This window comes from Ovis aries, chromosome 22 (assembly GCF_016772045.2).
Source record: "Ovis aries strain OAR_USU_Benz2616 breed Rambouillet chromosome 22, ARS-UI_Ramb_v3.0, whole genome shotgun sequence".
NCBI classification, from domain to species: domain Eukaryota; kingdom Metazoa; phylum Chordata; class Mammalia; order Artiodactyla; family Bovidae; genus Ovis; species Ovis aries.
The window spans coordinates 11,195,905-11,220,824 of NC_056075.1; the positions used below are offsets into that span (position 1 = coordinate 11,195,905).

At 34.4% G+C, this 24,920-nt stretch overlaps 1 protein-coding gene across 19 annotated transcripts in view; it reads left to right on the forward strand.

Annotated features, from left to right (window-relative positions):
• KIF20B (kinesin family member 20B) overlaps positions 1–24,920 on the forward strand; it is an 83,710-nt gene that overhangs the window by 15,887 nt on the left and 42,903 nt on the right. For 10 of the 19 annotated variants that reach the window (XM_060404938.1, XM_060404941.1, XM_060404944.1 and 7 more), the window contains 16 exons: positions 69–185; positions 654–792; positions 1,358–1,542; positions 3,721–3,757; positions 4,228–4,455; positions 5,657–5,768; positions 6,917–6,988; positions 7,077–7,223; positions 7,914–8,076; positions 8,606–8,893; positions 12,396–12,535; positions 13,076–13,214; positions 14,330–14,438; positions 15,161–15,213; positions 16,547–16,639; positions 22,697–22,850. In XM_060404938.1, coding sequence (XP_060260921.1) covers positions 69–185; positions 654–792; positions 1,358–1,542; positions 3,721–3,757; positions 4,228–4,455; positions 5,657–5,768; positions 6,917–6,988; positions 7,077–7,223; positions 7,914–8,076; positions 8,606–8,893; positions 12,396–12,535; positions 13,076–13,214; positions 14,330–14,438; positions 15,161–15,213; positions 16,547–16,639; positions 22,697–22,850 — 2,176 coding nt within the window. Of the gene's footprint in view, positions 1–68; positions 186–653; positions 793–1,357; positions 1,543–3,720; positions 3,758–4,227; positions 4,456–5,656; positions 5,769–6,916; positions 6,989–7,076; positions 7,224–7,913; positions 8,077–8,605; positions 8,894–12,395; positions 12,536–13,075; positions 13,215–14,209; positions 14,439–15,160; positions 15,214–16,546; positions 16,640–22,696; positions 22,851–24,920 lie in introns of all 19 variants that reach the window. The other 9 variants (XM_060404933.1, XM_060404937.1, XM_027960158.2 and 6 more) reach the window with 1 other exon arrangement.

Here is a 24,920-nt window from a genome sequence, read left to right on the forward strand (position 1 = left end):
CCATTAAGTGGGCACAATATCATCATTTTAATATACTTGTTGTGGGTTTTTAATTATTTGTGTTCTAGGGCTGTGTGTATATTCTGGATTCACAGACTGTTGTGATGAAGGAGCCTCAGTGTACCCTTGGTCGTTTAAGTGAGAAAGGCTCTGGGCAGATGGCACAGAAATTCAGTTTTTCCAAGGTAGGTACCCATATGAAACTGAAGGTTCTTCTTTTAAGATAAAGAGATTTGGCTTAAGCTAAATTGCTACCTAATTGTATATAATGAACTCTACACACCTTGTGCTTATGAAACTTAGATCTTAGGTTCTGGTATTGTTTTCTCAATGGTAGGGCTCAAATTTTAGGTGTGTAAATATATAATTGAATAAATCATTGTAAAAATCTTACAGTCTCTTTGTGGTTGGTGGAAATGTTCTTTTAAAAATTTAGATGAAAGGTTATTGGCTGGATCAGATTTCTATCATGAAAACTTTTGGCAGTAGTTAAACTAGCAGTTGTATTTGTGGGGATTGGGGATATGTCAACTATTTTAAGAATGAGGCTTGTAAGACAGAATCTTCTAAATATTAAAAATAGTAAAGGGTAGAACTCATGACTGTTAACTTGAATTTTCTAAAAAGACTTGGTTTAAAAAATGCTTGTTTAGGTTTTTGGCCCAGAAACTACACAGAAGGAATTCTTCGAGGGTTGCATTCTGCAGCCAGTTAAAGACCTCTTGAAAGGACAGAGTCGGCTGATTTTTACTTATGGGCTAACCAATTCTGGAAAAACTTACACATTTCAAGGTAAATGGTTTTATTTTTTCTAGAAAGAAAAAAAGAAGCCCTAATATTTGCTCATTTTCATAATACTTATAGTTTTGTTTCCATTACCTTGCAAAATTGCTTTGTTTTTAATAGTAATAGTAATAGCATATTGAATGTGTATTGCCCATGGCTTTTAAATCAAATCTTATTTGTGAAACTGTCCATATGATAAGAGAATTAAATGATGATGAAAACTTGGAAAAAGGACTGATGTAACATAAAGAATTAAGCACAGAAAACCAGGGAAACACTTTATATTTTATTTTACTTTTATACTTTGTGATAATGAATGATAGCCAGTCTTAAAATCTGATCTGAATATAAAATTTCAGGTTTTACATCAGACTAATAGTTGATAAATGTCAGTTATACAGTGAAAACCAAAGTGATGGAACACTGAGTAATCTGCAACTTTTCTCACTTTTTGTCATACTTTTTTCCCCTTGCCTATTGGTGGTATAAAAGGAGTCTTGGTAGTTCAACAATGTTTCTTTACTCTTTCTTACTACTTGGAAAGACTGTAAAACACAAATTCTTGTCATAGGCACAGAAGAAAATACCGGCATTCTTCCTCGAACTTTGAATGTATTATTTGATAGTCTTCAGGAAAGACTGTATACAAAGATGAACCTTAAACCACATAGGTCCAGAGAATACTTACGGTTATCACCAGACCAAGAGAAAGAAGAAGTCGCTAGCAAAAGTGCATTACTTCGGCAAATTAAGGAGGTATGGGAGTATTTTAGCAGATAAAATACGCATAATTGTGACCTTTTATTAGCTCTTCAGTTTGTTTCAGCCTGTATTGAAATAGCTTGTTGTGGTTGTTGTCTTTTCTTTGTGATTAAAAGTTTTTTTGAAGACATTTCTTCATTTTGTATTGTACAAACAGCTGAAATGTTTAAACAAAATAAATGTAAATGTTCTTTAATCATTTTAGGTGGTTGTAGAAACAGCAACTTTCTATATAATGATTTTTTTAAAATTCCTTTTTCTATTTGTAAAAGTAATATGTATATACAAAATCTAAACAAGAGGATATGAAGAATAAATAATTTCATTTCTGAAGAGAAAAACTAATATTAACAGATATGAGCATACCCTTTTTGATCTTTTTCTCGGTATACCCCCCCCCCAAAAAAAAATCTCTGTACTGAGGTTTCTGTGTATGTCTATATGTTGTTTAGTCGCTGAGTCATGTCCGATTCTTTGTGACCCCATGGGTTGTAGCCCGCCAGGCTCCTCTGTCCATGGAATTTCCCAGATAAGAATACTGGAGTGGGTTGCCATTTCCTCCTCCAGGGCATCTTCTGGACCCAGGGATTGAACCTGCATCTCCACCTTGGCAGGCGGATTCTTTACTGTGAGCCACCAGGAAGTTCATAGACACAGGCAAATATAGTCATATATAAACAGTCGCTGGAGAAGGCAATGGCACCCCACTCCAGTACTCTTGCCTGGAAAATCCCGTGGACGGAGGAGCCTGGTAGGCTGCAGTCCATGGGGTCGATGAGAGTCAGACACGACTGAGCGACTTACCTTTCACTTTTCACTTTCATGCATTGGAGAAGGAAATGGCAACCCACTCCAGTGTTCTTGCCTGGAGAATCCCAGGGATGGGGGAGCCTGGTGGGCTGCTGTCTATGATGTCGCACAGAGTCGGACATGACTGAAGGGACTTAGCAGCAGCAGCATAAACAGTCGCATATATCTTTATTCCTTTTTCTTTGTATGTGGGATAATGGTCTTTTATTTGAACAAAAATGAGATTTTATTATACAGACTGTAACTTGCTCTTTCATTTAACATATCATAAATCTCTTATTACATTAATTCACATGTCTAATCTGTTTATATTTTATCCTTTTTCCTTTTTAATAATTTTTTATTGAAACATGTTTTAATAAGGTTATATATACTTGTCTATTTATTTCTTCTGGGCCTTCTGGATTTTGTGTTATGTTTTTACATGTTTATTCTGAGGTTGTTAAAAACTGTTAATCTTTTTGGATATATTGAAAACACTGATGGGGATTTGTTTTTAAATAATTTAGAAATCCGGGTTTAAAAGTAGTGTTGTTGCTCAGTAGAGAGTAAAGTTCAGAGTCCATGATTATACTCTCTGAAAGTAAAATAGTATTTTAACAAGATTTGTGGAGATTGGTGGACATTTGTATAGATAATTCATAGAGGAAATTCAAGTCATTAATATTGAAAAAAAATTCTCTAACAGGTTATCTAGTTAAAATATTATTTTGCGTATGAAATTATTAAAATATTAAAAACATGAGATCACACTTTCATTTTTTAAAATCTCTTTTTATTGAGGTTGCTGTACAATATTATATGTTTCAGTTATATGACATGAGATACACATTTTCACTTCCATATATTGATTATAAACTGTATTTCTCCAAAGCAATTTAGCAATACTATATTATTAGTGACAGCTTAAAAAAAGTTCATATCTTTTCATCTACCAATTCAGATTAAAGTATATAGCCTAAGGGAACAAAGAAATTACAGAAAGAAAAAATATGCTAAGATATATAAGATGTTTATCTTAGTAGTATTTAAGTCATTTCATATCACATCTAGTCAGTTATGCAGCCACCAAATGTTTGTTAATAATTTTTAATTTTATATAGAGAAAGCCTACAATGCAATCAGTGTAGGGAAAAGAATAGAAGATACTAATAGTAATTGAGATATTAATAGTAATTGCCTCTGAGTGGCAGGGATTATATATGATGGCATTCCTTTGAATATTTTCTGTAGTTTCCCCAAATTTCCTGTTAGGTTGTTGAATTGAGTAGATGAAAGGCTGGTGACTTATTTGGATAGGTAATGAATTTACTGATAATTTAATCTTAACTAAAAACATTTTTTAACTTAAATCTTTTTCAGGTTGTTATGCATAATGACAGTTACGGTGCTCTTTATGGTAAGGTTTCCTTTTCTCATATACCTTTAAGATGTTGATTATTTAAAAGCTTTTAATTTTTTAATCACTTCTGGTGATTTAATTTCTTTAATGACACAGTCAATAATACTTAAAAATGGTACATAACTATATGAAATGCCAGTCACTATAAGGTTTTATTTGGATTTAATAACTGATTGTTAACTTTTACTGATTGTTAACTTTTATGTTGAATTCAAGAGTGGCACTATTTTTTTCTCTGTCCTTTACATTTAATTTCATTTAGGTTTATTAACATTTGTAAAACAAAAAAGCCAAATTTTGGTTAACACAAATATTTTTATCTGCTTTGGTCCAAAAAATTTTTAACACTGCTAATCAGAAGATTTGGATACTTAGTTTCTCAAGCTGGGGAGTCTTAAAAGATAATAAGATAATAGCCTATTATCTTATTTAATTTTGTGATTATCTTTTTTTTTAATTTTCTGTAGGAAGTCTAACAAACTCTTTGAGTATCCCAGAGTTTGAAGAATCCATGAAAGATTGTGAACACTCGAACTTGAACATGGATATTAATAGAAAATTTTCTGTGTGGGTATCTTTCTTTGAGATTTACAACGAATGTATTTATGATTTGTTTGTTCCTGTATCATCTAAGTTCCAGAAGAGAAAGACACTGCGCCTTTCCCAAGATGTAAAAGGCTATTCTTTCATAAAAGGTATACTGATGAATATTTTTTACTCTTTTGCTCTGAAGTTTCTTTCTAGGCTTTGTTATAGGAGAGCAGACTGGAAATTGAAAGTTTTTATACTATTTATTCATAGCAAGATAGTAAGAGTAGTTTGTGCTGTGAAAATATGTTTTGGTATGTTCATTAAACCTGAAGGTAAAAGGGTTTAGTATTTTGTTTCTTGAGTATTATTGATTGAATTTTAGGGAATAGGAAAAGCTGTGTGTGTATATTCACATTATTCTGCCACTTTGTAACAGTATTCAGACCTTGGAGTTACTTGGTATACCACAGTGATATTTTTCCAACCTTTTAAAAATCACTGCCCTACAGTAGGAAATACTTATTAATGACATCATGATTCTCCACCTGCGCGTGTGTGTGTGTGTGTGTGTGTGTGTGTGTGCATATTTACAATTGAAAATTATCATTAATTATATTTACCCTCACTGCAAGGAATACACTTTGGTGTTTTATACATTCTACTTCATTTTTACAAAATGCTAGTTATGGCTCAAGAAATTTGATTCCATGACTCAGAAATGAATTGCAGTCTATCTAAAAATCTCATAGCTAGTTAATTTTCTAGGTTTACTCTGTAATGTACTTTCTCTCTCTTTTTTTTTTTTCCGGATGTCTAATTCTGAGGATTCTTAACCTATTTTTAATTTTCCCTTTGGCAAACTGTTGAAGAACATTTACTTTTTGTGTTTATGCTAGAAAATCATTATAATATTCTCATCTTGTGTACTTATTTTCTAGTGGAATATGAGATAGCTGAGTTGGCTATACCTAATGGCACCCCACTCCAGTACTCTTGCCTGGAAAATCCAATGGGCAGAGGAGCCTGGTGGGCTGTAGTCCATGGGTTCAGTAAGAGTCGGACATGACTGAGCGACTTCACTTTCACTTTTTACTTTCATGCATTGGAGAAAGAAATGGCAACCCACTTCAGTGTTCTTGCCTGGAGAATCCCAGGGACGGGGAAGCCTGGTGGGCTGCCGTCTATGGGGTCGCACAGAATCGGACACGACTGAAGTGACTTAGCAGCAGCAGCAGCAGGATGTGTTATTAAAAGAGATTTCATTATATGTCTTTAGGAAAGAGATAAAAATCTTCAAAGAGATTACATTGTATAGAAAATGCTGTACATTTGTAAATTGATATGTGCCTCTTCATTTTTTTAAAGATCTACAGTGGATTCAAGTGTCTGATGCCAAAGAAGCGTATAGACTTTTAAAGCTAGGAACAAAGCACCAGAGTGTTGCTTTCACAAAACTGAACAATGCTTCTAGTAGAAGGTAAGGAGTAAATTTGTGGTATAAGCCTGACCTGAGGCACCCAGGTGTTCTGTGCTAATTTGAAAGTGAAAGTCACATAACCCCGTTGGACTCTGCAATCCAATGGACTATAGTCTGCCAGACTTCTCTGTCCATGGAATTCTGCAGGCAAGAATACTGGAGTGGATTGCCATTTCCTTCTCCAGGGGGATCTCCCCAACCCATGGATTGAACTTGGGTCTCCTGCATTGCAGGTGGATTCTTTACCAACTGAGCTTCTAGGGAAGCCCTAGTAGCTGTGCTCATTTAAATACAACTAATTTAAGATTAAATCAGACAGTAGGTTTTCTGATATGTTAAATTAATTTGTAGGCATAAAACATTCTGTAAACTAAAGAACGCTAAACACATAAGATTATCAGGACTAATTTCTTGTTCTGACATACAGTTTACTAATTTGCACTCAATGTGAAGTATTTTTATTCTTTCTATATGTAAATATCTAAGCTCAATGTTTTAATTGCCTGTAATATAGGATGTTTCTCTGTGTTTTTCCTGCTTACTCCATGAACATAGACACTGTATAAATACTGAGTTAGGCCAGTATTTCCAAGGGCTAAGGAAGGATGTTTTTAATGGAAGGGATTAGAGAATGAGAGACAAAAGGATGTTAAGTTTAAATAGTGAGATACTGAAAACAGATTTTCTCTTAAAGGGGAAAGAGCCCCGTCTCCCATGTATGGCTTAAGGACAACATGTAATCCAGATAAGCCAATATTTAGGCATGTAAGCCAAACGTGTACTTTGCTTGATTCAAGTGATTAGCTGTACGTTATACCATTTTTATAAGTAATATCTTTGCAAGCAAATTGAGACTTTATTACGAATTACTTCATTCATAGAAGCTGGAATGTTGAGAAGAGTAACTTTGAAGGACCTGGGGCTAAGTGAAAGAAAGATAAGCTCTTTGGTTTTAGTGGCCGAGTGTTATGGAGGTGACAGTGGAGCAGTAAGTTGAGACACCTGACAGCTAGTTGGAGAATGTAGTACTGTAATGATGGCTAGTATTAGGATAAAAAATAGATATTGATTTAGATGCTTGCCTCTTCTATTTAGAATGCAGAAATAAAGAGTGAGTGATAATATTTAACTTTGTTTATTTCTTTTAGTCACAGCATATTTACCATTAGAATATTACAGATTGAAGATTCAGAAATACCACATGTAATACGAGTCAGTGAGTAAGTTGAGCATTGTTTAAATTGTAATTATTTTGAATTTTTTTGTTTTGAAGAATTTTTTAAAGTTTTTTTCCTCTGGTTAATTTAGATTGTCTTTATGTGATCTTGCTGGCTCAGAACGAAGCATGAGGACACAGAATGAAGGTGAAAGATTAAGAGAGACTGGGAACATCAACTCTTCTTTATTGACTCTGGGAAAGTGTATCAGTGTTTTGAAGAACAGCGAAAAGTCAAAGTAAGAGTTGCTGAACATGTTATCAGCATATCAAGGGTTATATTAATAATATTTAAACTTTCCGCTTTGCTAGTTTTAAAAGCTTTTGTTTTTAACTTGCTTCTTATGTAATGACTAGGAATGGATTATAATCAAAATTTCTTAGAGATCTTGGATTAAAAAAATGATAGAAATGAAAAGCATTATCAGTCAATGCCAGTGACTCAGGTAAACACAGTATTTTCTATAGCAAATATGTATCAACAGACAACTTAGATAACAAGCTTTTAATGCTGGTTTATTAACAGACTTTGAAACCATATTCTTATTAATGCATTTTGTTTTTCTAGATGTGATAGATTTCTATATTAACTAGCATTTTAGGCTAAGTAAATGATAAATCCAGCCTTTACCATTTTCTAGTTAAGGGTTATATATTGCATAGTTGCTATACACTAGAGAACACAACCCACTTCATTGTGACTTCGTTTACATTTTGCCTAGTTGGTTATTACTATCAGTATTAATAATAGTAGCAGTGTTTAAAGAAAACAACACGAATAAACAGAAAATGACTAGTACAAATGAAACTAATTACTAAGCTAGAATTTAAGTCCATGGTTGTTATGTTATTTCTTTGTAAAATTTATCAGTATTCTGACTTCACAAGACTTGTTTTAACTTTTAGTTTTTTGAAAATATCTTCCATAGGTTTCAACAGCATGTGCCTTTCCGGGAAAGTAAATTGACCCACTATTTTCAAAGTTTTTTTAATGGTAAAGGGAAGATATGTATGATTGTCAACATCAGCCAGTGTTCTTTTGCCTATGATGAGACACTCAATGTGTTGAAGTTCTCAGCCATTGCACAAAAAGTAAATATAGCTAAATTTCAGAATTTGTTAAGCTTCGTATTATTAGAGTAGTAATGATTTTTTTTCTTAGAGTAGATAATACATTTTGTACTTATAGCTGTAAACCTAGAAAATTGAAAATTAAAAATGTAATATTTGAGTAGTAGGCATAGGAAAAAAATTGAAAGTTACCCCTGCTTAAGAGTAAAATGACCTCAGTAATAAATAACTTACCCGTTACAGATTGGAAGTATGCAGCGAACTATATGCTCTGCTGTCCATCTGGTTTATTTAGTGGCTAATTAGGAAACTCCCTGCTGGGAATAGTACTAAGAACTTAACCCAGGAAAGTAGATTTATATGTAGTATACATGTATAATTAGCTTTTTTCTTATCAAATATGTATTTGAGTGTGTTAATTCCTTCTTGTATATTTGTATAGATTTTTCTTTTTAATTCTCAAGTTGTCATTTGACTTAAATTTATAATTGTTTTTTCTTGTTGACAGTTTTTACCTTTGTTTTAACAGTTACATTGCATATTTTACCAGGTTTGTGTTCCAGATATTTTAAATTGCTCTCAAGAGAAATCATTTGGATCTGTCAAATCTCAAGATGAATCATTAGATATTAATAATTCAGATAATAAAATACTGAATGAAAAAAGGTCCACGATTTCATGGGAAAGTAGCCTAGAAGATGTGGTGGAAGATGAAGATTTGGTTGAGGATCTAGAAGAAGCTGAAGAAAAGCAGAATGTGGAAACTGAATTTACTAATGAAGATCTAGATAATACATTAGAGGATGATAAGGCTTTCAGTAGCCATGCGGGGAAGAGAGTATGTATTAACTCATATTTCTAAAATGGGCTTATTTATTCTGAAGTTATGGTTAATAATTCTTAAGGCTCTTTCTCCCATTTTTTCCAACAGTACACTAAGTTTATCTTTCATTTACATGTTTTGAAAATTTTCACACCCATGGAAAGAATAATATAATGAATACTCATTTGCATTTCATCTGGATTTGCTAATTGTTAAAATTTTTGCCATTTTTATATTTTCTTTCTGTGAGTGTGAATGCACGTTTTTTTTTGCCTGTATCATTTGAAAACAAGATGCAGACATAATGACACCTTACAACTGACTACTTCAGCATGTTTCCCAAGAGCATGGGCACATTCCTCACAGCCAAAAGGCCGTTGTGATACCTAAGCACTTTCACTTTAATACAGTAACGTAGTGTTGTATTGTCCATATCGAGATTTCTCTAGTGGTCCAAGTATTTCCTTTCATAGCCACTTTCTTTTTGATCTACAACTCAATACATTGCTTTTGATTATTAGGTTTCTTCAGTTAATCTCTAATCTAGCATAGATATTTTTGAAAATCTGTGGTTAGTTGTCTTGTAGAAAACCTCCAGTCTGCATCATCTTATTATCATAAGATAATTATCATAAGATGATCTAGGTTAACACTTCAGGCAAGCTTGTTATATATATGAAGTTGCGAATTTCCCATTGAATCACATTAGGAGGCAGACAATGTCTGATTTCTCCATTTTTGGTGAAGCCAAGTTTTGGTTAACTCAGTGTTGTGTTTCAGATCTCTTTTCATCCTTCCCCAGTATCCTTTCACCGTGTGATTTTAGCATACTTCTCCAAAATTTTACCTTGCAGTCTTAAGTACAAGAGTTCAAAATGTGTGCCTAGTACCGATTATTCAGTTTATTTAAAACAAAAATCACTTGATCGTCTTACATTTATAGAAACAAATAAGATTTAATGGTGTTTCTTGTAATTTCTGTCCAAATAAAATTCATACATATATTTAAGTTTCATTAATCCTAAAATACGGCTTCCCAGGTGGCTCAGTGGTAAAGAATTGGCCTGCCAGGGCAGAGATGCAGGTTTGATCCCTGGGTCAGAAAGATCTCCTGGGGAAGGAAATTGCAACTTGCTCTAATATTCTTGCCTGGAGAATCCCATGGACAGAGGAACCTGGCGAGCTGCAGTCCATGGGGTTGTAAAGAGGCAGACACGACTGAGTGACTAGCATGCATGTATACAGTTCTAAAATACAGAGCATGTCCACATGGCTGGTTCCCCTCATTAACTGACTTAGTGGTATTGACACATCTGACATCATAGTACTGTGGACTGTAGAAGTTTAAATAGATCAATGATGTATTGAGTTAAATACTCTCATCTTAATAGTTTATTCCAGTGTCCCTGAAAGCCATTGTTGTGCCTGTGTTGCTTGGAAATGAAGATGAAAGCTCCAGATGCCATTAGTTCTAGTTTATCTGGTCACTATGTGATTGAACCTGGTTTACCCTGGATCTCTGTAATGTAGTACTTCCCTCAGTGAAAAACTAGGCTAAGTCGTTAATAGTCGTCCTTTAATTTTTTTTGATCTCAAAACTGAAGTTTATATATCAGTGTAATGTTTGTTAAACTTACTAAGTTAGTCATTAATAAATTTATTAAGGAAAAATAATGTCATTTATGTAGGATTATATAGTGTAAATGCATATCTTATAATATTGACTGGGTACTTCAAAATTAAAATTTCATCCAAGTTTTTTGTAATACTTCTGAAAATGAAAATGATTAGGTTTCTCATGCCTTACATTGTTAGCATTTTATTAATTAGAGGGTTGTCAGTATTAAAGATCATTATGAAATATATTAAAGATCATTATGAAATATATTGATAATAACATATTTATGCTTAAAATTCATTTAACTTGAATAACCAACCAGAATTTTTTCATTCAATACTTTATCATATACTAACAGTGATAGAAAACTAGTTGTTGGGAATTACTTAAAGAAACCAATTTCCCAAGGTATTCCCACATTCATACAGATTTCTTTTGAGTCTCCCACATTTCTTCTTCAATGTGAAAAGTGAAGGTGTTAGTAAGTCATGTCTGACTCTTTGTGACCCAGTAAGCTCTTCTGCCAGGCTCCTCTGTCCATGGGATTTCCTAGGCAAGAATTCTGGAGTGGCTTGCCATTCCCTTCTGCAGAGGATCTTTCCCACCCAGGGATTGAACCTGAGTCTCCTACATTGCAGATGGATTCTGTACCATCTGAGCCATTAGAGAAGCCCCTCTTCTTCAATAGTTACTGAGTTACTATTAAATATTTATTGTTTTAAACTGGGAAAAGTCTGTGGTTATTTAAAATTATAAAAGTATTATATAATCATGATAGAATCTAGAAAAAGGGAAATAAATATAAATGTCTCTAAATCTACTGATCATGTTAATGGATTTTTACTGTTTGTTACAATATTGTTAACGGATTTTCTTCATTTAAAAATAAGTTGTGGAAATTATGAATTGTAAATATGTCATCATAATTCATTACAGTAGTTTTACTGTATGATGGTACCATAGTTGAACCCATTTCTTAAGCTTGACTTTTGAGTTGAGTGTTACTTCTTTTTTGTTTACATATAATCACTCATTGTTGCAAAAAACACAGTGACTATTTTATAGCCAAAACATAAAATTATTTCCTCAGTAGAAGTTCTTAGAATTTCAAAGTCAAGATATCTGTAAAATATTTTCAAATATAAAATTGAGAAAGTGAAAGATCTGTAGCTTTGAGAGAGTTTATTAATTAGTTTATTATTGAGAAACTTTAATCAGAAACCTTAAAAAAAGGCTATCAGGCTCTTTTCTTGACTGTTATAATTTGCATACCTATACTGGCTATAATGTCAAATTTTAATTGTTTTATTGTTCATTGCCCATATTACATGATTAATTATGTATGTGCTTTCAATGACAGAGTTGTTGCTTACATTTGAATAGTTACAGAAACCCGATAAAATGTAATATCTCCCTGTGCCATTTTGAAAACTGGGGATTCGCAGTAACTACTCTGTGTAACATGTCAACTTTGTATTTTGGCAGACTAACTTGAAACTCAGACTTAAGCATTTACCACAGGCTTCGTCCTTACTTTCCCTACCTAGGAAATTTGAGTGCTCCTACTAAGTATAAAAAGGATTGCGTGGATTAAATGAAATAAAATATGAACTCCCCAAAGTAGTTCCTAGTAGATAATAGATGCTCAGGTTTTCTTCTGTCTTCATTCTTCGTGTAATCAGACAGACATTTGAACTATGTTTCTAAAATGTGGCGAGACGAACTTGATTTTTCACAGTAATCAATCTCTGCATATACATAGTTTTTAGTGAAAATACTATCTTTATTAAAAGGAAACGTATAGTAATGAAATGAAAAGTTTTATTTTTAAACACATGGAATATCTTTCTCTTGGAATTTGTTTGCTTTTTAATTAGAATTTTAATATTTATATTTTAGAAACTTTTGGATTTAATAGAAAATTTGAAAAAAAAACTAATAAATGAAAGAAAGGAAAAATTAACATTGGAATTTAAAATTCGTGAAGAAGTTACACAGGAATTTACTCAGTATTTGGCCCAACGAGAAGCTGACTTTAAGTAAGTTTTTTTGTTCATGTCCAATAAAAATTGAAAATTTTATTTACTTGTGAAAAAAAAATTTTGTTTTTTTGCTTTTTTATGTTAGGTGACTTCTAAACTCTCACCTTTATGCAAGCTTGAAAATAGCTGTTACTAATCCCTTTGGTGACTGTGAATTATATATGAGTGATCATTTAAATTGACTTTTAATTTATAAATCTTTTTATTTACTGTCTGAGTCACCAGGGACTTCCCTGGTGGCTCAGATGGTAAAGAATCTGCCTTCAATGCAAGAGACCTGGGCTCGATTCCTGGGTCAGAAAGATCCCCTGGAGAAGGAAATATCAACCCACTTCAGTATTCTTGCCTGGAAAGTCCCATGGACAGTTGAGCCTAGTGGGCTAGTCAGTGGGGTCTCAGAGAGTTGGACACGACTCAGCAACTAACATTTTCACACTTTCACTTTAATTTATAATGTGCTTAATCTTAGAAATTTAAAATAAAAATGTAAAGTAGTGGTTTTTCTGTTTCTTAATGGGATTAATTTCTTTTATGAAGGGAAACTCTCCTTCAGGAACGAGAAATTTTAGAAGAAAATGCTGAATGTCGTTTGGCTATTTTCAAGGATTTGATTGGTAAATGTGATGCTCAAGAAGAATCAAAGAATGAAGATCATGCCCTCAAGGATGAAACTGAAGTATGTTAACTGAAATGCTAAATACATGAAGCATAGGTGCCGGGAGTTAGTATATGACATCAGTGATAATTCAATATACTTCAGAGTTTAAAAAAACTTAATATGTAACTTTAAGTAGATGGGCTTTGTTAGGAATGTAAACACAAATAGTTTAAGTATAGCTATTGAACTTAGAAAAAAATATCTTTTACATTTATATCTTAGTTTGGTGTTATTTGAGTCATTGTGTTTGTAGGTAGATTGCTTTTTGTATGATTATGGGATACTCACTCAGATTTGTTTTAAACTTAAGAATTTTACATGGCTGACAGACCTGTAGGGTCATTTAATTTCCTTCTGACTAAAAAAAAAATATTTATATATAGAAAAATCACTCTTGCTTGGCCGAATAATCATTCTCTACTGTTGAGGAAACATTTTTCTTCTCTGCTGCTTCTACGGAAGCTGAAATCAGTCACATCTTTTTGGAATGGTTGGTTGTTTTTGTTTTGCTTTGTATTTTAATTAGTTCAGTGGTCCAGGATGATGATGTCTAGGCTCTTGCCATCAAACCATCATTCTGTGTCCCTGACATAGTTTGGGATTCAGTCTGATTTGTGAAAATGAGGATTTGTTTCTTCAGCTTGCCCAAAGAATCTTTTAAAGACTCGTTATATGACTAAGAGTACACCTGAACTAGGTAATTATAATTGTTCTGTAAACTGTACATAAACAACGAACAGTTTATGACATTGTTCTTACGGAGAAATAATGTCTCAAGTTCCATAAAATAGAAGATGACTAATGGAACACATCTTTTTCATATTTGGAGGTACTTCTATATAAGAAAACATAAACATGTCTATAGTCACCTAATAGAAAAACACAGAATATGTTTAAAAAATTGTAAGTTGTGCGTTTGTTTTGCTATTTGTTTTAAAACACGCTAGATGGTACCACACTGAAGTAGTGAAAGCCACTGTTAACATTAGGCATGTGGTTTTTGCTATTTTTAGGAAGGACATAATTATGTAGGAATTGAAGATATTATTGATTCTCTTCAAGATGATGTCACTGGTATTAAGAAACAGGCTGAAATTGCTCACTTATATATTGCATCTCTTGCTGACCCCCAGGAAGCTATTGGTTGTTTAGAAATAAAGTTTAATCAAGTTAAAGCTGAATTAGCTAAAACCAAAGAAGAATTAATCAAAACCCAAGAAGAGTTAAAAAAGAGAGAAAGTGGTAAGTGGCTGTATTATATCCCTATGTAGATGTTATAAATTCTTAAAAAGACAGTTGGTACGTATGAGGTTTATGCAGCTTATTTACCAAGTGGTCAGAAAATGATGGAGGTAACATTTGATATTTTACCATTCGTATCAGTTTCCAGTAATTTACTAGTAAAAATATATTTTTCCTTTTCTTTACTTTTAGACTAATATTACTAGAAAATAGACTTTCAGGAAAACCCAAAACCTAAGTATAGCTTTATCAGCAAATTAAGAAATCTCATAGGAAATTGTAAAGCTGTGAAGTTTGTTCATTTGTGTGTGTGTGTGGCGGGGGACTGGGAGGGGTTGTCACATCTGAGTTGCAAGTATTAGATGAAATACTCTGCCCTTTTCTGTGTGAAACAAGATGGGTGGAAAATAGCAGATAAGTGATGCCTCATTATGAAGTGGATCAGAAAGGTATAAGCTACTTCTCTTCTGACATTATTCCAGAAATTTTCTACTATTGGGCAGACAGCATTCATTTTTGCCCTGGGGTTTGAAAGTGGCTTTTTCAGAAACATTACTCTCTGGTGGTAGAATCTGTAGCTGTGTGTGTGCTTCTGTTGCTGTGAAAATCTTTTTCCTGAGTATAACAATGAAGTGTCTACTGTAGCAGCTTATGTTTCATGTTTATTTAGCGATATATTTTTTTTAGGTGCTTAGATACTTATTTTTAATTTTCTTTTTCAGAATCAGAAATTAATTTAAATTCATTGGTTCAAGAGCTTGAGAAATCTAATAAGGTAATGCTTTTAAGCTTTATCTTGATAAGGAAATTAATAAGTAAAATAGACAGCATGAATAATTAATGAGTATATAAGTGCCTTCACTCTCATACCTCTTTCCACATATGGTCTCTAGAAAGTTTCTTTGGCCTTTCCAGAAAAGATTTTATTCGTATATGTGCATATATATGTGTGTGTATGTGTGTAACATACATCTTTTAAAAATTTTATATGAATAGGATTGTAGGTCTGTGTCTTGCTTTCTTCCCTTAGAAGGCATCTTAGATCTCTATGTGCTGCCAGAGAATCATCTGTCATTCTTTTACCAGGTGCATTGTGTTGAATAGATTATTTAAATAGTATTTATCTTGTCTGAAGTTACTGTTTTAAAATTTAGGATATGGCCTGATCAGTGTGCAGCATCAGAATCTGAAAATCTCTAGCACTTTATACCTTCAGATCAGATAATTACTCTAAGTGGTTGTAGATGGATTTGACATTGTTAGATCTAAGTATGAAATTGCAGATATACATAGAAGTGAAGTGAATTTAAAGCTCTAAACTAAATATTTTTCCTGACCTTCTTTTAACTTATATTTGTTCTTCTAAAGAGCTGAATATTTTAGCATATGCTCAGATATAAATAATTCAAAATCTTGGCATCTAATACCCAGTACTTAAAAAGATAACCAAAATGGTGTACTCAATTCAAGACATTTTAGCTGTTGTTTAGATAGTTCCTATTCTCCTCCTTTTCTTTTATTTTTTTTCCTATTTATAAAAATAGCTGCTGGTTGTAAACATACTGTTATATTAAACTATGTAAAATAGAAGGTACAGTAGTCCCCTGTAATGTCTCTCTTATATTGAAAACAAATCCGAACCAACTTGGTTGGTAGCTCTTCGAGATTATTTTATGTATATATGCACATACATACACACATACATGTATTTTTTATAGAACATTTTCTATGAACTCTTTTAAGTTCTTTAGTTGTCTAAGTCTCAGAACAACCTTATGATGTAGATACTGTTTTTTGTTTTTTATGTAGCATTAAATAACTTGCTTGGGGTTCACAACTAGAAAGTAGAGAAGCTAGGAATCAAACCCAGATCATGTGACTCCTGATTCCTCTTATCCATTATGATATGTTGCTTCTCTTTCATTTTATATGTAGGCATGTTAATTTTTTAAATGAAAATAAAGTCATGCTATGCATAGTGTATTGCTGTTATTTTTTGTTTTGTTTGCTTAATCTTAAAATTTGAAGGAATTCTGAACTGTATCATATTTGCATTCTTGTTATCCCCAAAATACATTCACTAAACTTTGTTTTTTTCCTTCCCAAAGAAAATAATTATGCAGAATCAAAGAATTCAAGAGTTAATGGATAAAATTGACCAAAAAGAGGATACTATTATGGAAAACACATGTAAAGGCAGTGTAAGAATCTAACTTTATTTGTGTTATAAATTAAATAAAGAGTATGTTTGGTTTGGTTTAAAATAATTTAAAATAGCTTATACAACTGAGACTAATTCACTAAGAATGTTGACTTGCTTATCTTGGCATTGAATTCAGTGCACTATCGTGCCAATATGAAGTTTTGAGAACTTAGAAGATGGCAGTTTGATCTCCACAGACTAAGCTATGAATGCTTTGTACATAAGAGGGACAAGTTCGTGTAGCCCTTAGAAGTTTAAGCCTCAGCAAACTGGATGGGGAGCTCTGGGGTGAAAGAAACTTAAATGTGCTTTGATATCCATAGATCATAAAGATCTGTATCTCTTTGTAGCTCTGCTCTATTGATATATCTGTCTATATCTGTACCTCATCTCTATAGAACTATAAATGACATTAGGTTTTAGAAGCTTGTTTCTATTTTATACAGTTTTGCTAAAGTTCATCTATTTAATAGCAGGGATATTTTCTTTTAAAAATTACATTATTAACTATAGCATATAAAGCCTTTCTGGGCTTGTCAGGGCTCAGCAGTGAAGAAGCCGCTTGCCATGCAGGAGGTATGGATTTGATCTCTGGGTTGGGAAGATCCCCTGCAGAAGGAAACGGCAACCCAGTCCAGTGTGTCTTGCTGACGAATCCCATGGACAGAGGAGCCTTGTGGGCTACACTCCATACTGTTGCAAAAGAATTGGACACAACTCAGTGACTAAAATATAAACTATAACATTTTAAGGGTTCTTAAGTAACTTCTTTTCATAAATAGAAATTTAAGTAATTTTATATTTAGTTTAGGATTGGATGATCAGCCTGTCTTTTAGTTGTTTTTTAAATTAAACAATGGTTTTGGCTTTCTCTTTTATATTCATTTTTTATTGCAGGTACCTTCAAATTATTTTTTGACGTATTGTTAATAACACAATAGGTTGAATAGCTAAAATTCTCTGCTTTTGTATGTCTTTTCTCTAACAGAGGCAAGTGTGGTATACAGTAGTTCCCCTTTATCTGCATTTTCAGTTTCTGTGGGTTAACCATGGTCAGAAGGATTAAATGAAAAATGCCTGAAATAATTCATGAGTTTTACACTGTGTGATGTTCTGAGTAGTATGATGAAATCTTATACCTTATTGCTCCATCCTGCCTGGCCTGACTCATCACTTTGTCTAGCGTATCCCTCCTGTTAGTCTTGTTAGATTGTCTGTTGTTGGTATCATAGTGCTTGGGTTCGAGTTATGCTGATTTTGCTTAATAATGCCCCCAAAGCAGAAGAGTAGTGATGCTGACAATTTGGATATGTCATAGAGAAGCTATAAAGTGCTTTGTTTAAAAGTAAAGGTGAAAATTCTCAATAAGGAAAGAAAAAATTGTATGCTGAGGTTGCTAAGATCTATGGTAAGAATGAATCTTCTATTTGTGAAATTGTGAAGAAGGAAAAAGAAAATTTGTGCTAGTTTTGCTGTTACACCTCAAACTGCAAAAGTCATGGCCATAGAGCATAAATGCTTAAGATGTAAAAAGCACTAGATTTGTACAAGATAATTTTGAGAGCAACAGAGGCTGCATTCACATAACTTATTATGGTATATTGTTATAACTGTTCTATTATTTTATTATTGTTAATCTCATTCTGTGCTTAATTTTTCTAAAAGATTTATTTGGCTCTGCCAGATCTTGGTTGTGGCGTGAGGGATTTTAGTTGTAGCATGTAGGATCTAGTTTCCTGACGAGGGATCAAACCTGAGTCCCCGGCACTGGGAGCAGGAAGTCTTAGCCACTGGGCCACCAGGGAGGTCCCTGTGCTTAATTTTTTAATTAAACTTTAGTTCAGTTCAGTTCAGTCGCTCAGTCCTGTCCGACTCTTTGCGACCCCATGAATCGCAGTGCTCCAGGCCTCATACTAAACTTTGTAAGCATGTACAGGAAAAAGCATAGTGTAAATAGGATTCAATATTTCCATGGTTTCAGGCAACTACTAGGTCTCAGAATGTATTCTCTGGGATTTCTTTGGAAGGAATGATGCTAAAGCTGAAACTCCAGGACTTTGGCCACCTCATGCGAAGAGTTGACTCATTGGAAAAGACTCTGATGCTGGGAGGGATTGGGGGCAGGAGGAGAAGGGGACAACAGAGGATGAGATGGCTGGATGGCATCACTGACTCGATGGATGTGAGTCTGAGTGAACTCCGGGAGTTGGTGATGGACAGGGAGGCCTGGCATGCTGCGATTCATGGAGTCGCAAGGAGTCGGACACGACTGAGCGACTGAACTGAAGCAGGGACTACCATATTATAAAATGTTACATTTGACCCTGCTTTGTGTCTTGAGAGTTGAACGCTAGTACCCACAACTTTCTCTGTATCATCTCAACATCAAATAGGTTTTTGATACTACAAGGGTAAATAAGGAACATTGTCTGGAGAAGCATAGCTCATCCTCTGTCTACTCTTGTAGCAGACCTCTCTTTTGGCATTTATTAGATGCATTATTCACTCCATCTGACTTTTTGTCACTTCTGTTGAATATATTATTGTAAATTAATTAATAATTATATTAACAGTTTAGGATTTATGTTAATATAGTTATCAACAAATTATATTGGTAATGTAATTAATATATTAATTATAATTTATAATTATATATTGTTGGATTTTTTTCAGATCTATTATATGTATTATTGTTTAACTTTTCTGAACTGGGAGAAATACCCCTGTAGTAAGGTAGAGAGTTAGGAGGAGAAGCATAAAATGATTTATTTTGTCAAGGAAACTGAGATTCTGTGTGCCCGGTGCTCTGCTAGATTCTAGGAATTAATACAGATTAATAAAAACTACTCCCCTTAACAACTCCCCAGTAGGAGAAAACCAACATAAATGTATTTATAATGAAATGTGCAGTGGTAGTCAGTATGTACAAGAAGCTGAGAATGGATAGGGTTTGAGAGAATACTTTGTACAGATGAAAATGATTAAGTTGAATCTTAAATGGCAAGTGAAATTTATCTAGTCCAAAGTAGGACCAGTTGGTGGGTGTGAGGGACAAGAAGATACACTGCTTTTCTGGATAAAAGAAGCAGAATGCACAGCCATGGACATATGAGAAGGTTTTCAGTCATTGTAGGAAAGTGTAAGTTTTAAGTTTGCTCAAGAAGAAAATCTGAAGCAGGAGAGGTGAATGATGAACCTAGGAGCAGTATACTGGGGTAAGATAGCGTGTGTGTGTAGTCACTCCGACTCTGCAGCCCCATGGACCACAACCCTCTAGGCTTTTCCATGGGATTGATTCTCCAGGCAAGAATACTGGAGTGGGTTGACATTTCTTTCTCCAGGGGATCTTCCTGACCCAGGGATCAAACCCGGATCTCCTGCATTGCAGGCAGATTCTTTACAATCTGAGCCACCAGGGAAGCAGAAGGCCTCAAATACTTCATTAAAGCATTTGGGTTGTATTCTGTAGGCAGCAAGGAGTCTAAGGAAAAGAATAGCAAAGTTGATTTTTTATTTTGAGTTGATATTTTTAGAAACTTGGAAGATGGATTGAGGTGGAATTAGAATGAAGGCTGGGAGACCAACTAGAAAGCTCTTGGAAAAGTTCAGGTGATAGTTGATGAGGATTTTGATTTAAGGTAGTTGGGTAGTGGTGGTATGGATTAAGAAGAGGAAATTGATTTGTGAAATAAAAGGAGGAATAACTTTTTACAACTTAGGGCTTTTGACTTTTTCAAGTAAATGAATTGCTGGACCTCCAGACTCTTAGCACTTTGAGATTATTTGCCACCTGTTTTTGTTCTGAGTGAGTGAGTGAAAGTTGCTCAGTCTGGCGGACTTTGCGACCTCATGGACTGTACAGTCCATGGAATTCTCCAGGTCAGAATACTGGACTGGGTAGCTGTTCTTCTCTCCAGGGGCTCTTCCCACCCAGGGATCAAATCCAGGTCTTTGGCATTGCAGATGGATTGTTTACCAGCTGAGCCACCAGGGAAGCCCAGGAATACTGAAGTGGATAGCCTATCCCTTCTCCAGGGCATTTTCTGACCCAGGAATCGAACCAGTGTCTCCTGCGTTGCAGGCGAATTCTTTACCTGCTGAGCTCCTGGGACTTGATCTGAATTTTAAGTTCAGCCTTATAGGGCATAACCCCATCTGAAATTACCTTGTTTTATTCACGTGCTTGCTGTCTCCCCACCAGCCTGTGAGAGATCAGGAACATAAAGAAATGAGTTGGGAGGTGGCTCTCATTTGGTCATCTGATTTCCTTGGTGGCCAGGGGCCAATCCCAAAGTGGGGAACCAAGCTCCCCAAAGACCCTCAACTGCCCACGCTGTGACGTAACTGAACCCACGAGGCAGATTTGTTGAAGGTTAAGAAAAAAAAAACAAAACAAACTAGAAAAAGAGAAGCCAGAGACAGATCACTTCTGGTGCCTACAACTTTGAAGAAGAATGTTGGAACTTTAGCAGGGGGTTATATCTATTTCTGTAGTATGTTTGCATATCACATAATGTTAATAATGTTTATGTAAATAATAGTAAAGAAAGCAATATAAAATAAGCGGTATTCCTAATTTAATAATCCTTGCCTTTGAGTAAAGTTTTTAGGTAGGCTGTAGACTCTGTTTTATCAACTAACTTAAAACAGTATGCTAAATTGTTCACATAAGTAAACAAATGCAAAGTAAATTAGAACTTAACCTGACTGTGCTGATCAGCTGTTGATCTGGGGTCACTGTTCCAAAGAGTCCAAAACAGACACTTTTAATGATAAAAGTTTGTTTTGAATGGTTCTGTAGCATCCTTCCTACCAAGAATACTCCAGGCAGAAAATACTCCTTTCGGTAACTGACACTTGTGGAGGATAGATTTTTCTCTTGGTGAAGATTGTATAATTTGAAGAGGAGAAAATTGATTAGGTGATTATAATACATCTGAACGTGGAAAGGGGACAACTTAAAATTGTCATGGACTGTTTGAAAACTCAGACTTTGTCAGAGGTCTGATTCCTCTATCCCAGGACTTTGTCACTTATCAGTGACACCAAGGGACTAATTGTGAAAAAGCCTTGAGGTTGTTCTTCATGATATTCTTTGTTTAGGGCTATCTAAAAAGATTGCTTTTAAAAAAATCATTATGAATTAAAATCATTTTAGTCTATATCTTAACAGAGTGATGATTTTATAATATAAAATGATGTTTTATTTTCTCATATAGTTTTACCCACCACCTACCTGCCCCCTGCAAATGGATTGCTACCAATATGTAGGGGTTTAATTCATCTCTGCCTTTCCCAAACCTTTAATTACTTTATAAACATGCACTTAATTGCTAAGGTTTTACCCTTTCTGGGTACCTTTCTGCTGTCCTATTAGGGAGGTGTAGTCTTTGCCTTAAAAAATGAAACTCTAAGTGGTCTTTTTCATCTAGATAAACTAGGAGCTCAGTTTTAAAGCAGTATGTAGATTGTGTATCTTTGAATATACAAAGGCTAGAAGCTAAGATTAGAACTTTTTCTGGGATTTGTTAAAGTGTAGGACATGGTTACTTTGAGCTTTGGTTGCAAGATAAAATGATTGATGTTTTCTACTTATTCATGATTATTCAAAATTTTAAGTGAAAGTATCTATAAGGAACAATTATGTCATAGTGTTTTCCTATTTCTCTTTGTCAAAGCTCATTTTGTTTATGATTTAGAGGTAAGTGTTTTAGGACTTGGTTATCTGCAAATAAGTCTAACCCACCTGATCTTCTTAGAAAATCTAAAGATGAATCTGTTTTTAGTTTTGGTATCAGGATGAAGCTACACAGTTACTTTTTTTTGGGGGGGGGGGTGTCCTGCTTAGTGATTATACAAGTTAGTTAATATTACTTATTTCGTAGAGTCATCCGTTATTTTAGGGTAGGGTGAGATTTAGGAAATAACCTAGAAAATATCTCAACAAACTTGAAAATACAATTTTTATGATACAGTATTGAATTTTAATTTATATAGTTCTTACATTTATTACAGCTTTCTATATGTGAACTAATTTTAATTTATTTTACTTTAGGACAGTGTTGGTAATTCTTCTTTACTCATAAACAATAAATTGGTTTGTAATGAAACGACTGAAATGTCTAAGGACAGCAAAACTAAAACGTATTCAGGAAGAAAAAGATTCAATGAAACTGAACTTCAACAAGATGAACCACCAGCAAAGAAAGGTACTTCTTCAGCTGCTAACAGGAGGCCATTAAGAAAGCTAACTCCTAAACCAGGAAACACAAAAGTTGCAAGTAGAAGGAAATTTACTTATCTAAGGAAGAAACCTGAGAAAATCTAAGTGTCCCTAATTTTTACCCTAACATGTTATAAACTGTCTAGAGGATGCAGGTGTTTAAAGCCGCCTTCATTTTAATGCTTTTAGGTGTTGTGCTCTTATCAGTTTAGCATCGTGGTAATTCTCTTACTTCTGTGCCTGTCGTAATTGAAAGTCACCTTTTCTGTCAAAATTTCTCCACACTTTTTTTCCCTCTTCTTTTTTCATTTGAAGGAAAGGCCATTTAACAGGAAGACTTTGAGCTAAACGTTACAAAAGGCAAATGTGGTCAAGTTGTGTTTACTATGAAACTACTAGGAAAAAAAGTGTGTCTAAGCTTACTCACTTTATGCTATACCTCCCTGGCTATGTAGAACATAGCAGCTTTCACTTTCCCCTAAAATATTCTGTCTTTAGGAAAACTCTTATAATATAGTACAGAGAAGGAAGACTTTCTAAGAGAACATACATTACATTAGAAACCTAATTAGCTGCTTCACCTTGGGATAAATGGATAAATTAAGTCTTGCTTTGTTTATTAGTAAAATAAGTTAAATATACCTGCCTCCTAAGGTTGTTAAGAATAAAAACAATTGGATAATACACCAATATAATACAAACTTCATAGAACCTCAGTAAAAGTAGTTTTCAAAAGTAGTTGACGTAAAGGATAATATAGCAGTAGTCGGACATAACAGTGACTGAACTGAACTGGTAGCATTAGCTATATTAATGTAATAGTTTATGAGCTAATAGGTTGAAACTAATATGCATTTGTTGCTGTTCAGTCACTCATTTGTGTCTGACTTTTTGGGACGCGTGCACTGCAGCATCGGAGAAGGCAGTGGCAACCCACTCCAGTACTCTTGCCTGGAAAATCCCATGGGTGGAGGAGCCTGGTAGGCTGCAGTCCATGGGGTCGCAAAGAGTCGGACACAACTGAGCGAGTTAGCAGCAGCAGCAGCACGCCAGGCTTCCCTGTCCTTAACTATCTACTGGAGATTGCTCAAGCTCATGTCCACGGAATTGGTGATGCCATCCAACCATTTTATCCTCTATTGCCCATTTCTCTTCCTTCCTTCAATCTTTCCTAGCAGTAGGGTCTTTTCCAGTGAGTTGGTTCTTTGCATCAGGTGGCCAAAGTATTGGAGCTTCAATATTAGTCCTTCCCATGAATATTCAGGGTTGATTTCCTTTACTATTGACTGGCTTGATCTTCTCGCTGTCCAAGGGACTTGTGAGAATTTTCTCCAGCACCACAGTTCAAAAGCATCAATTCTTTGTCAGTCAGACTTCCTTATGGTCCAACTCTCACATCTGTACATGATACTGGAAAAAACCATAGCTTGACTAGATGGACCTTTGTCAGCAAAATGATGTTTGCTTTTTAACATGCTGTTTAGGTTAGTCATAGCTTGTTTTCTAAGGAGCAAGCATCTCTTAATTCAGTGGCTTTAGTTACTGTCCACAGTGATTCGGGAGCCCAAGAAAATAAAATGTTTCTACTGTTTCCACTTTTTCTTTATTTGCCATGAAGTGATGGAACTGGATGCCATGATCTTAATTTTTTGAAAGTTGAGTTTTAAGCCAGCCTTTTCACTGTCCTCTTTCAACCTTCATTAGGAAGCTGTAAAGTTCCTTTTCATTTTCTGCCATTAGAGTGGTTTCATCTGCATATCTGAAGTTGTTGATATTTCTCCCAGCAATCTTAATTTCAGCTTGTGATTCATCCAGTGTGGCATTTTGCTTGATTTACTCTGCATATAATTTAAATAAGCAGGGTGACAATATACAGCCTTGACTTACTCCTTTCCCAATTTGGAACCAGTCTGTTGTTCCATGTCCAGTTCTAACTGTTGCTTCTTCACCTTTTTATAGGTTTCTCAGGAGGCAAGTCAGGTGGTCTGGTATTCCCATCTCTTTAAGAATTTTCCACAGTTTCTTGTGATCCACACAGTCAAAAGCTTTAGCATAG